General features: G+C 33.2%; 1 protein-coding gene across 5 annotated transcripts in view; it reads right to left on the reverse strand.

The window, feature by feature from the left end:
• Nucleotides 1-15,875, reverse strand: part of Tfec (transcription factor EC) — a 50,230-nt gene that overhangs the window by 18,618 nt on the left and 15,737 nt on the right. For 2 of the 5 annotated variants that reach the window (XM_042696079.1, XM_042696078.1), the window contains exons 2-3: nt 7,755-8,006; nt 4,637-4,723 (exon numbers count right to left, since the gene is read on the reverse strand). In XM_042696079.1, the coding sequence (XP_042552013.1) occupies nt 4,637-4,723; nt 7,755-7,934 (267 nt within the window). In that variant the 5' untranslated portion in view covers nt 7,935-8,006. Of the gene's footprint in view, nt 1-86; nt 191-4,636; nt 4,724-7,754; nt 8,007-15,875 lie in introns of those variants that run through there. The other 3 variants (XM_042696081.1, XM_042696082.1, XM_042696083.1) reach the window with 2 other exon arrangements.

Here is a 15,875-nt window from a genome sequence, read left to right on the forward strand (position 1 = left end):
GACTATTAATTTATAAAGATTAAATTCAGTATTTAAGCTGGTTTCATCTCCAAACATGGAAAGAATTCCAAAATATACTTGCTCACCAGTTTTAACTTTGAAGGGTCTACAACCTTCACAATAGCAATGGTTTTCTCTTTCTCCTTCATCGTTTTCTTTTCCTTTAACTTGCAAACAATAACCGGAGAGGTGTGTCCTAAAGTGAACTTTGGCTCTTCCTTGGACTTTAAGACTAATCTGGTCTAGATTGTGATTGACAAAAGCTTGCTCACTGATGTTATTCAGTCTTTTCAAGTTCTAGCTAAGAACCAGGGGTTGTTAATATTTACTCAGTCCTCATCTCTGGAATGGTCTTGAACTATAAGAGTTTACTTAGATTACCAAATGCCACCAGTATTTACAGATACCTGATTGAAAAATACCAATATATGTCGAAAGAAATGAATTATTATACACGAACTCATCTCTGAAATAAAGGGTTAGACTAAGACCAATGGGTGGGAATTATAGAGACAGATCTAAACTTAGAAGCTAAACAATCATTCAGCTGCAGCCTGAAAGAAGATCAGACCTGTCTACTGTCCCTTCATATCCCCCAAGTCTACATTTCCATGTAATAGATATGTTTTTGCATATGCTGACATGTCAGATAGGGTAGGACCATTGTATTTGCTCTCTTACAGGATTGGATTCAAGCTCTGAGTCCGCTATTCACTTAATATATAAACCTCAACAAGTAACTAAAATTTTTTCTAAGCCTCTTTCCTCATTTGTAAAAAAGTTTCCTGTGAAGTTTACATGCAATGTTTCAGAAAAAGTGCTTTGTAAAAACCTTACTATGTTAGTATCGAATACAGAGTAGGCATTATTGTTGTTCTTGTAGCTGCTGTCTTTTATCTATCAAATGAATTCCTAAGTAGAATTTTTCATGGGAACAATGATTACTGTATCATGGGCACATTTTACAATAATTCATTTAATGTGCTGAGCACTTTGGTTATACGAGACACTGTGTTAGATGCTGAGTAAAATAATCAACAAGTCACTGCTTTAGGACAGGACATGGTGACCAAGAAAAAAATATACGATTCTGGAAATCTCTGATTCTGATTAAGGCAAACAGTAGATGTGGGCATCGGAGTAATCCTGAGACAGGTGGAAACCTTGAATTTGGAGATAAAGGTTTTATATTTGTTGTAGTTCATGATCAACCAAAAGCAGATTTTCAAAAGGAACTAAAGCTTCTATAGGCATGTGAAGTCTGACTTGTATTGCAAGCAGTAAAATATATGAATGTAACACCCAGGAAGTAGATCTGAGCCTGAAGATGGGTTGATTATCACCCATAAAATATGTGCAGACATATGAAAAAACTAGCTGAAGACTGAACATTGGAACACATAGCATTTAGACATCTGTTAAAGGAGAAAAAATTGAGTGGGATGAGTGGGAAAATAAAAGATAATATGATACCTGCGCAACATCTCAGGTAATATTTCAAGAAAGGAGTAATCACCCACATCAAATGCCACTGAAAAGCCAAGTCAAATGAGGATGGAGAATTTACTAGTGGTGTTTGAACTGATTGGTTTTAAAAGCCCTTTTAGGCTGGGTGATGGTGGCTCATACTTGTTATTCTAGCTACCTAGAAGGCTGAGAATGAGAGAGTCAAGGTTTGAGGCCAATCCAGGCAGAAATGTGTACAAGACTGTATATCAAACACAGTCAGCAAAAACAGGGCTGGAGGCGTAATTTAAATGGTAGAGAACAAAAATGCCAAACCAGTAATCAAGTAACGCACTAATCATTAGAGTAATGAACTTAAAAACTTTTATTTTGCTTTCTTATAAGCAAGTCTAAAATGAAAAACTAAGTTATCCAGAAACGAATGTGTATGTGTGTGTGTGTATACATATATGTGTATACAAGTTTTGAAATAAATAAAGGCAGTACAGAAGGAAAAGGAGGAAAATTGTGAAAGGATTATCACATATCATATTTCTTAGGGTTTTTAGATGGTATGAGCCAATAAATTCCTTACCTGATTAATTAGGTTGTACCACCAATGAACCAAAGTTCACTAGCTAGGACACTTACTAAAATCATTCCTCTGAATCAAACAAGTGTTTATTTTTGCCTCCATGAGCTATAAAAATCCTCTGTTTCCTATTCCTATTTTTCCAGCTCTTCTTATACATTCTTTTTTCTCACTTCTTGACTTACTTGTATTGTTCCCTTCACTTGCTGTAATCTTGACAATATTTCATGATGAGATTTGAAACATTCTCTTCCTAAACATATCCTCCAATTTTCAATTTAACATGATTTCTCCTTAATATGAGCTCCAAAACAACTCTCTAACATTTAAAATATATGCTTAAAATATGTACATTAGCCTTCTAGCATATAAATTTAAACCATCTCACTGATCAGCATTTTAATTGCTCTTGTCATGCAGAAATAAGAAACAAAACCAGTTAGATGATTTGCTAGGTTTAGACTTGACCCTAATACCCACACCCATACCGTCTCCCTCCCTACTTCTAAAGTTTTCCAAAAGTAATGTCCTGTCTCACTCAAATGACCATTAATACAGATTTGCTCATAGTGTATATTTTATAAAAGGACCTTCTATAAAAACAAATTTCCCCAGAGTCATTGCCATGTATTTGTACTGAGTAGGCTTTTCTACAAAGCCTTTAACAAATAAGTAAGGTAGCAAGGAGTGGTGACAAATGCTCATAATTCCAGTTAGTCAGGAGCTGGAGATCCCAAGGATTAGGGTTTCAGACCAACATAGGCCAAAAAAAAAAAAAAAAAAGAAAAATGTAAGGAGACTCCACCACAACAAACAAGCAGGGCCTGTTGGTTCAAGCTTGTGATCTCAGCTATGTGGACAGCAGAAGTGGGAGGATTAACATTTGAGGATGATTTGGGGCAAAAGCAAGACACGACCTGACAAAGCAAAAGGTCTGAAGGCATAGCTCAAGTGGTAGAGTACTTGATTAGCAACCAAAAGTGCCTAATTTAAAACCACAGTACTGGCATGCATGTACGTGCGTGCGCACGCACACACACACAACACACACACACACACACACACACACACACACACACAAAAAGTAGATAAAATTTGACAAATAATGTTAATATTTCAATTAGACAAAGACTGTTTCAATATATCATTTCAATGAAGTAAGTACCACATGCAAGGAAGACAAGATGGCAGGAAATTAATATCATTCCCTCAAACATAGGAGTTAAATACTAGTGAAGAAAATATTATCTTCACGCTGTGATATTAGACAAGAAGAAATTAGCGTTGATAAAATATTAATGTAGAGAATTGCTTTTTATGTAACTATGCCATTTGAAATTAGAAGAAGACGAAAGGGAAGAAAGAGTTACCACCTCATTCTTATATTAGTCATACAAACCATAGGGGAAGGAGAGAGCAGGAGAAGGTTCATTGTAACACTTTGACATATACTTATAATGTGCCTTCATCAAACTTACTCTTCTATCACTCAGTTGTAAAACAATTTCAAGTTTCATTATTTGATTTTTCTCACATGCAAATCAACTACTTAGATCATATTCATACTCGTTTTTTCTTCCCCCTTCCTGCTGCTACCCACATCCCTCACCAGAACTGAGGGCATTAAATTTAAGGCATTCATCTTAGTACAGTCTAGCCAACTATGAACTAATGAACCCATTTATCTCAAATATTTAAAATAAAGTCTTTCCTTAAATACAAACTTAAAGAAGCAATTCAATTCACATATTTCATAGGTTTATGTTCTTCATAAGGTCTTCACCCCACAAACAAGCCAACGCTAACCATGTAATATGTGCAAAGAAGATGTACGCCTTTTAAGAATATTTTCTTTGGTCAACACGTGAACAATGAGAAAGCAACAGTGATCAAACAGGAAATACGATACCACTCCTTTATTGAATAGTATTCTAGGAATTTGTATTCATTTCAACCCAGAAGACTTTCCATATCCTTTAAAGTAGGATGTGTCCTGTTGTAATTCTTTCTACTCATCCTTAAACCCTGGTTCTTGTCTCAGAGATAAATTTATATGGTTTAGTGTTATTAACATTTCTATGCTCTTCAAAGATACAGCCTCTGAATTTTGTACCTCCTAATCATGGTGAAATCATCGAAGCTGAGTCACAACTTCATGAAGCTGTTTGAATACACACAATGCTATAAATAGGAATATGAAGAAGACAGAATTGCTCCTAGAAAATACTATTGACAATTAGACATATAATTGGTTGTATGTTCATAAAGAGTAGACAGAGACACAGAGAGATGATAGACAGTTAGTTAGATGACAGATGACTGATATATATATGATACACACATACCTGCATACATGCATATGCATGCATACATACACACATACATATAGATAAATAATCATAATATTCTTAGTAATACTGTTTGATTTTTTGACAGCAACAAAAAGCATTTCCCAATATTTACCTATTATTTCATGTCTGTTTCAAAAGTGCAGTATAAATTACCATTTACTAATCAAATGAAATTTCTTTATTTTAATCAGCAGATTCTAATATTCGTTTTAAGTTTACTGACTTCCTTGGGTGTAGAAACACTTACTGTTCTTTGCATTAGCAGAGGAGAGTTTGTTCCTTTCTCTTCAAAATTTGATTCCATGCCGATTATATCCTCAATAACATCCTCCACCTACAAAATATAATATATTTAGAATATTGTAAATAATGGTTAAAGAGGAGCTTCAGACTGAGATTACAAAGGGCAATCCTAGAAAACTCGAAAAGTTGTTTTGGCTATTTAAATCCTTTTTTTTTTGGTTATGTATATCAAAGCCTAGAATATTTCATCACTAAAAGTGAGATCATCTTGAAACTGTTCTGTTGCTGTTTGTTGCATTTGCTTCCAGAAGATAGCTGGGCTACACCCTTGGAAAGAGGGACCTACACAAATACACAACTTTCCAGGAAGTATTTCATGCCAGAGCCAACAGATCTAGGATGTAGAGGGGTGACTCCTTAAAAATCAATAATAAAAAAAATTCAATTGACTTTTTTTTTTCTTGATCAGTTGGGGAGCCTGAACTCTGGACCTGGGCGCTCTTCCTCAGCTCTTCAGCTCAAGGCTAGTTCTTCCTCAGCTCTTCAGCTCAAGGCTAGCACTCTGCCACTTAAGCCACAGCACCACTTCTGGCTTTTTCTGCTTATGTGGTGCTGAGGAATCAAACCCAGGGCCTCAAGCATGCAAGGCAAGCACTCTACCACTGAGCCACCTTCCCAGCCTTCAATTGACTCTTACACGTAGATATCTAAATGCCATCGGTTAGATTATAGTTGACAAAAATTTAAAGCTGGGGAATATTATGAAAGCTTATTAGTTTCATTTATTTATTATGCTGGTACCAGGGCTTGAACTTAGGACCTCACACTTGCTAGGCAAGCACTGTGCCACTTAAACCACACACTCTAGGCCCTGAAGAAGATCTTGAGATTTCATTAATATTATTTTCTAAGAAAAATCATTGGCCAACTTAAATCAAATGTTGAAACACCACTACTAAAACATTTCCCAACACTAGGTACTGGTGGCTCATGCCTGTAATCCTAGCTACTCAGGAGGCTGAGAAATGAGGATCACAGTTCAAAGCCACCCCAGGCAAGAAAGTCTGTGAGACTCTTATTTCTAATTAACCACCAGAAAACTAGAAGTGGCTCAAGTGATAGAGTGCTTGCCTTGAGATAAAGAGCTCAGAGACAACAACCCAGGCACAGAGTTCAAGCCTCAGGACAGGCAAAAAAAAAAAATCCCAAAGATGATTTGTACATAAATCAAAATGCTACTAATATAAATTCCTGCCCTCATGAAGCTCAAATTCTACTGAGGAAATAGACCACAGACAGTAGAACCCAAGGACAAGGCTCATAGAACTTATGACTTCCATATTCACCAAATATACACACTGATTATATTATTGTCCAGAAGTTAATATGAAAATCTAGATATATAGATAGGAATAAGGTACAGTGTTTTCATCGAGTAATTAACAAGCTAAAGAGCAAAAAAAAAAAACTTATTTAATTCAACATTTGAAATGTAACATATGCCATGAAAATGTCATTATATGTCTGTTATCAATGTGATATAAGTACTGATATAAATCTCAGAAATTATCATTTAATTCAGTCATAAGGGAAAATAGTTTAGGGGCTAAATTAATATATATATGTGTGTGTGTATATATATATCGTTTATCCATGTTAAAAAAACTTTGTGATAAGGTCATTTTCTGGATTTTATCTAAATTGATTGGTATAGTCATATGCTTTGAGATTCAGAATTTTTCCCTTAAAAATTGATCTTCCAAACAAGAAAATGAACTTTGAAAGTGTTGGTTATGAATCATATTGGGTATAATTCTAATATTTACTGTGGAGATGATTTTCATCCTACATATCTTTTATGCTCCTCACTGAGTGAATAGAAATGCTGGTTCTATATCCCAGTTTTTGAAAGATCTTTATATCTACTATTGAAAAGTTTAAGTAAATATACAAATAGAAATCTACATTTTGTTTAGATTTCTGAGAGTCCTACTGTATGATTGTTTTATTTTTTATTAAACACCTATAAGGCAGTTACTTTTTTTGTTTTCCAGATAATTATAAAATTTGTTTCTACAAAATTTTCTTCTATCATTTGGTTTCAAATAATGGGATTCTGAACACTACTCAAATGGAAAATAGAGAAAGTATAGTTTGTCTAAACTGGAATATCACATCTTTTTCCAGATTCTTGTTGTTTCGTAGCACTATTAATACATCGGTATTTTTTGAAGGTTTACTGAAATATAAGTCACAATAAAAATAAACTAAGTAAATATCAATTTTCTAACTTATTTAGTATTCTCTGTTCATTAATTGCCTGTGGTTTACTAGATCATAGGTAAGAGTTTGAAGATAAAAATCAATACATATAAAGACCCAGGAATATAGCTCATGATTTCCCTAACATAGACAAGGCCCTGAATTTCAGCCCCACCATGGTCAAAATAAATTAATGAAATGAAATCAAACACTAAAAAAAAAGATTCTGAAAAAAATTCATGAAACATTAATAAGATGGCTCATTTTATTCTAATGAATATTTTAGAACACAAAAGTGTTGTTATTTAAATAATTTCTGGGCAAGTTCTCCAATTACCAAAGTTACTCAGAAAACCTGTACAATTAGAATTTAAATTTGTAAGCAGATATTACTGTTAGTGCAGTACTGTTTGATAGTACTGTGATTTGACCTTGCTTGCTTGGCTGGCAGTCTATCCCATGAGCTACACTTCCAGCCCAATTTTATGCTGATTAGTTTGAAGATAAGACTTCAGGAACTTTTCTGCAGGCTCGCCTAGAACCATGCTTCTTCCACTCTTGGCTTCCTAAGTAAGTGGGATTATAGGCATGATCCACTAGCACACCGCTGTTAGTGCTTATTTTGATTGTCACTGATACTTAATTGAAGAGTGTATTGAAGAATGAATTATAATGTATTATTCATAACAAGATGACATGGTTAACAATTATAGATTAATTTGTTAAAACATATTCCTTTTGTTAATATATATTTGAGATGATCACTGTAAAACGGTTTTACAGTGAACATTGACTTCCATTTTGGGGTGTGTTCTGTTTTGTTTTAAAGCTAGAGCTTTAGAACCAGCAATTAGACATACATGCCATTCCACACTGCCATTGTCTTTCCCCAGAGTTAGTAATTTGGTGAGCGGGGTTCCTGTGAGGCCAGCGTCTCTATCTGGGCTGGGGTGTCCATACTGTGTCCAAAGCACACAGCTTGTTGATGGAGAGTGGGACCGTCTGAGAGTCTGGCTGATGATCGGGTGGTCAAGGGTCATAAAGGGTGGTCCTTGCCGTAGCTGGGTCTTCTGCAGTTGAGGTTTTGTGGAACTTTCCAAGAGTGCTGGGACCTACAAAATCAGAACCAGCAAATTGAAGAATCATCGACTCTATCATTCTCCTTCCAGAACTTGAATTACCTCCATAACCACATAGTAATGTCTACATTTTTTCACATTAATATCTATGTTTCTGTTGTTATATAAAATTTTAATGGATTATAGTTTTAGGAAGAAAAAGGCTATTAAATCTTTGATTTTATCCAGCTTGTAAGAGCAAAATTAGAAAATAATATATAAGCAACAACACTATCTTGAGAGTCCTAGAAAAGGAAAGCTTCAAACAAGGAAAATGTAGTGAAATCAATAATTTGAGTGCGATTGATATCATATCTATTCCTTAGGTTCCCTTAAATTACATGTAAATATTCTGTGGAACATAATAAAACTTATCAAGAATATTAAAAATTACTATTATATACTATTATATGTAAGGATTATAGCATATTATATAAATATATCATGTACAAATAATATAATATATTATAAAGATTATATACTAGATGTTAACTCTGATGTACTATGAGTGACAGTGTGGTATGACAAATCTAGCAAGTTTTTTTTTTCAACTTTTCAGTATTTTCCCAAATTTCCATACTAAGTCCAGTTTCATATTGTAAAAAGGTTATTTTACTCTTCCCTATAGTATGCATTGTAGCTATAAATTGGTTTATGTTTGAGATTTTTATTGTAAAGGTGATATACAAACAAGTTAGTTACCTAAGTCAGGTAAAGAGTACATTCTTTTTGAACAGTGTCGCCCATTCCCTCCTTCTTTCCCAGTTTTTCCCCTCCCGACTTCCCTTCCTTCCCCCCAAGTTGAATAGTTTACTGCTGAACTGGTTCACCCTTTGTCCCACCCTTTCTGTGTCTCCCCTTCCCTTCCCCAAATCAGATAAACTTATATATAAGACGTCGTGGAGTTTTTTTATTGTGGATTGACAGATGGAAATATTCAGAAGAAATTCCTCTGGCATTGACAAGTAAACAGCTGTGAATATCTTCAACAAAACATACCCTTAAATTCTAGCTATCATGGTTATTGTTAACCCATTATTTGTAAAAGGGCAATGTTCAGCATCTCAAGCTTTCCCTTTAAAAACTTATGAATCCAGTATTGCCTGCCAGTTGACTTTTTATTTACTAAGTTGTGATGTAGCTTCTAATACATTTTCCTCAAGTGGCCCATATATAAACCTACTTAATATTTCCCTCATGTTAAACAATAGCAAAGATTGCTGTACAGTGCTTATTTTTCTTTTTATTTCAGTTACACAAACTACTCCTTAAATCCCTTAACATACATTAGCTCAGATAAATAGCCCTTACAAAGTATTTTGCATTTAAATTAGCTGGTTTAGGGTACAATATTGTAGTAGTTACTTTAGTTTAATTCTGTTACGCTGACATTTTCAGCATTATTTTAATTGTACTACCATAAAATAATTTTTCAGTCATATAAAAAAGATTAAGATTGGTAATAAAGATTACACATATTACTAATTATATTGCTGTGAGCTTTAAAGTTGTAAAATAACGTTTCATTAAATTGCTGCTGGTAATTTTTTAAGGGTAGCTACTTAGATTATCCTACAGTTTTAAGTTAATCCCTCTAAATCTGTGTACATTTACAAAACATACATTATAAATACCATTTTCAATTTCACAAGTGTAGTGATCTTGCAGTATGAAACTCTGCACTAAAGAACAATGTATACTGACAAACAAAATAATCTCAGGTCTGAAAGAAAGCATGCTGAATCAGAATTTATAACATTCATATCTAATTCATTTTTCACTCTTCATCCATTAACTTCTATAAGCATCTATTATTAGAGCATTTACTCTAGTGTTATATCAAGAGTTCAAGAGAAGTTAGAGATATGATCCCTGAGTTCTAAGAGTTTATAACCTATTACATAGTATTACTATCAATCACTCTAGCAATACAGGCAACCACAACAGTATGAATTATGACAAATTTGCATATGCCTTTTTGTTTAATCTTTAAGCATAGGACATCATATATGGTCATCAAAAAATTTTAAACAGCTTATTTAAAAGATAAAGCACAATCTGAAGACACAGACAGAATCACAATCAGAATCCATTTATGGCAGGCAAATTTAGACTTATCAGACTGGATTAAAACAACTGTAGTTACTATGCCACGGGTGTGTATGAATATATGAGTAGCTCATATAAAAGAACAGAAGGGCAATAGAAACATTTAAGAATAAAAACAAGATGTACTAGAAATCAAATTATTGCTACAGCAATGAGGAACTTCTTTCATATTTATTAGTAGACAGGACTAAGGAATGACTACCTGAGTCGAAAGACTCCTTAATAGAAAGGTTAAAAAATATACAAGGAAAAATAAAAGATTATTATGCCAAGAATATTCAAGTACTGCGGAATAGCTACAAAAAGTTCACATTTACATAATGAAAATACCAGAGGATTACAAAGCAAGAAAAAAAGTAACATTTGAAATACTAATTACAATTTTTCAAAACAATTATCAGACATCAAACCATGGATCTAGAAACCTCAAAAAAATATAAAAAGAAAGGGGAGGAAAGGAAAAGAAACAAAAAAAGAAATTAAGAAAGAAGCAAATATCCATGCCCAGTGATAATCATATTCAAACTACAAAAAGTCAAAGAAAACTTTCATTTCACCTGCAAAAGAGCCAAGATAAGAATTCTGACTTTTTCTCAGAAAACATGCAACTAGGAAGGAAATGGAATGAAATGCTTAAAAATCTGAAGAAGTAAAAACGACCTTCATTTACTCTGTAAAAATTTTTGAACTATTAGGATATTTTTTAATGTTTTTAATGTTTTAAGTATTTTTATCACTCAACTCACCATGCAAATAAATGTTCAAAGAAGTTCTTTAACGTAATAGTACATACTGATTTTAAAAAACTCAGACCTACATAAAGAAAAGCATTAAAGAATGAATAAGAGAAAGTAAAATAACTTTTTAAATTTTTCTGTTTTAATTGATACAGCATAACATTTTGTTTTAGAACCATAACAATATGATAGTAATTATTATTGTTTATATAGGCATACATAAATTTATGCTTATCTATATATAATATGTATACATAAGCTTATGTGTATACACATACATATATGTACACACACACACACACATATATATAAGCTTGTGTATGCCTATGAATAAGTAAATGTAAGCAATTTGATACAGGAACAAGAGGAAGAATTTGGGATTATTTTGTTATTAAAAGGCATTTGCATTATAAATCAAAATAATGTTACTTAACAGTGATTTGATAGAAGTTGTCAAAAATGAGCCCAGTTACATACTTTACAACCTTCACAAAAATTAACTCAAAATGCATCACAGACTTATATGAAAAATATAAAACCTCCTAGAAATTAACATAGGAGAATATCTAGATGAGTTCATTCATGCTGCCAATTTCCTAGATACAAAAAAAATGTGATAAGCTGGATTTCTTTAAAATTAAATTTTCCTGCCTGGTACTATGAAGACAATAAGAAGTCACATCAGACAAAAATATTTGCAAAAGACATACAGAGTAATGAAATATCCAACCTATTAAAAAGAAAGTGACGTTCAACAATACAAAGAAAATAACATCACTGAAAAATTAGACAAAGACCTTACAGATATCAGATCAGGAAATATATCCAGTTGACAAATAAGCACACAAAAAGATGCTCCAAATCATATGTCATCATGAAAACGAACATTAAAGCAAGAGGATACTATTGTCAGAATGCCAAAATCTGAAACATTAACAAGTATTCATAGCAATGGAGATTTTTATTCATAGTTGGTAGTAATGGAAAACCATAGAGCCATTTTGGAAGCTAGTTTTGCAAAATCTTTCCTGACTCCTTTCTATCTGTTGCATGAAGGAGTTACATTACCTTCAGTAAAAAGTGGAACCCTATAGTTACATTATACAAGGTATGAGCTTTTTTAAACTCGTGACAAGGGGCAGAAGAGAAGCTGTACTTGTTGAAAGCAAATCCTCACTTAAGCTTTCATAAGCCACAGAACTTAAAGCTGATCATCCCTAGCAGTCCTGTCTCTACCCAGTAGAGGCAGGACAATTTGAAGCTGAATTCTGTTTCCATATTCTGGATGTTCAATTACAGTACCACTGCAGGCAGATTTCTTAAACACATTTACCAATATCTTTGGGGGGAAAAAAAGATGCTTAGATCCATTAGGAGAACCAGAGGTAATATGCTTACTGAGCAAACCAAAGTACCTAAGAATAACTAGAATCACAGGGATTCCTTTAAGTCCAACAAGTTACAGGGAAATTTTATCAGGCAGAAGTAAAAAGGCATCTCCAATTTAAAGGCAACTTTAGAGAATATCCCCTGGACTACAAATACATGCATCTGAGATTTCAATTTCTTTTCCATTTTTCTATTTCTGTTTTGAGAGTAATCAACACAGGAATTCTTGAGAGCCTGTGCATGGGAGGAAGTCATAAATGATTTCTGATAATAGCAGTTGAAGTGGCACTAAAAATGATTCTTAGGGTGTATGGGTTTTAAATTCTAGAGTCTAGATTACTCTTTGAGGGTGATAATACGATTCACAAAACATTTAGTTAGAAAGTAATTAAAAATCAAATAAATACTACCTAGTTACATACAGTATTTGTATTTGGACACAAAATCCCTTGGTTAGCAAAGAGCTATAGATCAATGCAGAGCAGACAAGAAATACAGGCTGGAAGTGTTCCCTCTGTCCTCACATGAAAAGATGTGTATTTTTATACAGTAGTATTCAAATTATTCTCCAAGATAAATACATTCGTTCCTTCAATTTACTCTTCAATGTTCTATATGATGCAGACCTTAAATGAGTTTTATAGCATATTATGTGGATAGCAAGGAAAATACATGTTATAAGGGATTAAGAGAAAAAGGAGTAGCTGTTAAAAAAAAAAAAACATTGAAGGACTCCACCAACCAGTTCAATGACTCTGTCTACTTGTATCATACTTCAAATAGTTCTATACATATGTGTTTTAAAATATAATTCACATGTAAATATATTTATTAGAGCTTTTTAAAAAATGTTATCTTTTTTAATAGAAAAATCCTGATATAACAGCTTTCAGCTAATTCTTTCAACATTCACTCAGCAAACGTTTAATGAGAGCTTTCTTTTCGATAAAGTCAGTCCCAAGGGAAAGTTATTCCTCTCCAGAAAGCAAGGTTGTAACCCATGTGTCACTATCCACCCAGAGACCACTTATCTAAACTGAGGGCAAAGAAGCTGGGAGGAGATGAATCAACTGCTTGGAACTGGTCTTTAGACACTCAATGCTAAAAATCATAGCAAACATTACACAAGTAATTGTCTCGATCATCAGTAGGAAAAGACCTCCTTAGACATCAGTAGGAAAATGAACACAATACCTTCAGCCACATATTTAATAAATACAACAAATATATTACTTGATGATAGTAAATAAACCACATAAGCACACACATGCATGTGTGTCTTCACACATATCAGAAAGCATAATAGCCAATTCTGTTCACTCCAGTGTGACAGCCCTTATTTAATTTTGTTAATTTTATACTAAACTTGAAATTAATAAATGAAGAAAAGAATTGAGCTTCACAAGTGAGTAATAGGTAACCATTAATTATGTTCTTGATACCAGAGGTATATAAAAGGAAATCTATTTTGGGGGGGTTATGAATCTACTCCCTCCTACGTACCAACTCATAAAAGCCACATGACATTTGTAATATTATGCAGTAAAGATTAATAACTCATTTCTTCAAATCTTACTTTCCTCACAGAAGTCGGTGGATATGATATACCCATAAATCTCATCTTGACTAAACCTAAAATTATACAGTCGAGCTTGTCTGATTGAGATATAACTGCTGAACTAAAGTAGGACTCAGTTCATCAAAAGTTTTACTTAGATTTCTGAATAACTGTCAGCGTATTTCAGTTGAGTATTATATAATCTAAAGCTATTTAAGAGATAATGATATAAAATGTGATTGTAACATATTTCTTCAGTCCCAATCATTTGAGTTTGGATAATTCCAGTGGTGTGTCTTTAAAGAGAGGTCCACACTTAAAATACTTTAGAAAGACATGGATATTATTAAGCATAGTTTTCCTAATTCAGTTCTGCTCTACTGGTAAAAATCATTGCATTTGATGAGGAGTTGCTTTTAGTCTATAAAATATAGTGTCTCTCTTACAACTCTTTTAGCTCCAATCATATGTGCTTATTCATTTTGTTTATATTAGTTTCTTGATACCACTGTGCATCATGGAAAAGAAAGAGAACAAATATTAGCAACCAATGTGTTTTTAGTCCAACTTCATTTTAAAGTCTGTGTATTCGAATTTTTTAGATAGTAACAGAAAGAATCACATCTTGTATTCATTTACATTATAGTCAACTGGCCACATCAATAACTGAAAAAACATTCAGAACATTTAAGTCATGCTTCTTTGAAATATATGTGGTATATATTTGAAAGACTATGTAATTCTCTATATATTTTTTGAGTGTGGGGAATAGAATCCAGGGTTTCCTACATATTTTCTAGACAAATGCTCTATCACTCAGCAACTTTCCCTGTCAAGTATGTAGATAACTTGTATGGCTACACAACATCAGGTTTTATGCTACTATAGTAGGCTTTGGGGATATAATGATAACACAACACACATAACACATTCTTCAGAGTTCACAGCCTATTAGGGGATAATCAATATTTAAACATATAATTATAATACAATGTGACAAGTCTTATGAAAGTAAAATGTTTCATAAAGTCAAGCAGAATGACCTAGATAAAATATGAACAGAACATTCTAATAAATGTGACTTTCTGCTATCAATTTTGCTGATTTGTCCTTTTCAACAAATGCGACTTTGACTATGTATGATAGGCATGTAATGGGTTACAATGGGTACCAAGTCAAGTATGGTCATGTAGTTTATGGCAGGTAGAAAATATAAGTTTTGATCAAGCAATCATACAAATGATTTATATATATGTATATATATATATATATATATATATATATATATATATGTACCTTCAAGTCTTTATAGTGATAAGAAAGGAACATAAACATAACATGTTGGAATAGGAAAGCATTTAGGCAGAAATGAAGGAAGAGTTCCCTGAGGAAGATGAGAGAACTAGATCTGCTAATAAATATAAAGTAATGAAAAGAAGAGTAGGAGAAAGATGGTCAGAGAGATGTGGCATCATGTGCAGAAATCGTGGCATGGGAGGAAGCAAAGTAAGAAAAATACACTGAAAGGAGATAATAGAACAGAGGAGAGAGATTTGAGACTCCAGAGGCCAGTAGAAACAACATCAGCAACATTCTCAGTATTTAAATGTTTCTTATTTGCTTTATCACAGGGAGGACCAATAGAAGTTCAGTCAAATGAATTTTTGAGAGGTAAATTAATCTTCATCAAGAGAGTTGTTCAAAAAAAGCCATGTGATTAGGGTGACATGATCATGTAGACAAAAGAGTTGAAGAGATGCTTAGAAATGGATTAAGGAACGACAGTAGTTTCATTGTGATGATAAGGTTGTGATAGGACAGAGAATCACAAACTTGTGAATTGATACTTTGAAAGCATCTAGGAGGGGATGTGAAATAGGTAAATATAGAAGTTGTGAACCTAACTATAATTTCTGAGCTTGGCTATGTAAAGGATATAGTTTCCATTACATTCAAAAAGGTGATGACTGATGAGATGAACATACAAGGATGATGAGAACATGATCAGAAGATGAAACGGCTTAGAACTGAACATGCTAGACACCCATCTTCTAATTACATAATGGAAAA

Source organism: Dipodomys spectabilis, unplaced genomic scaffold (genome assembly GCF_019054845.1).
Source record: "Dipodomys spectabilis isolate Male_0828 unplaced genomic scaffold, ASM1905484v1 ptg000197l, whole genome shotgun sequence".
In the NCBI taxonomy this organism is placed as follows: Eukaryota; Metazoa; Chordata; class Mammalia; order Rodentia; family Heteromyidae; genus Dipodomys; species Dipodomys spectabilis.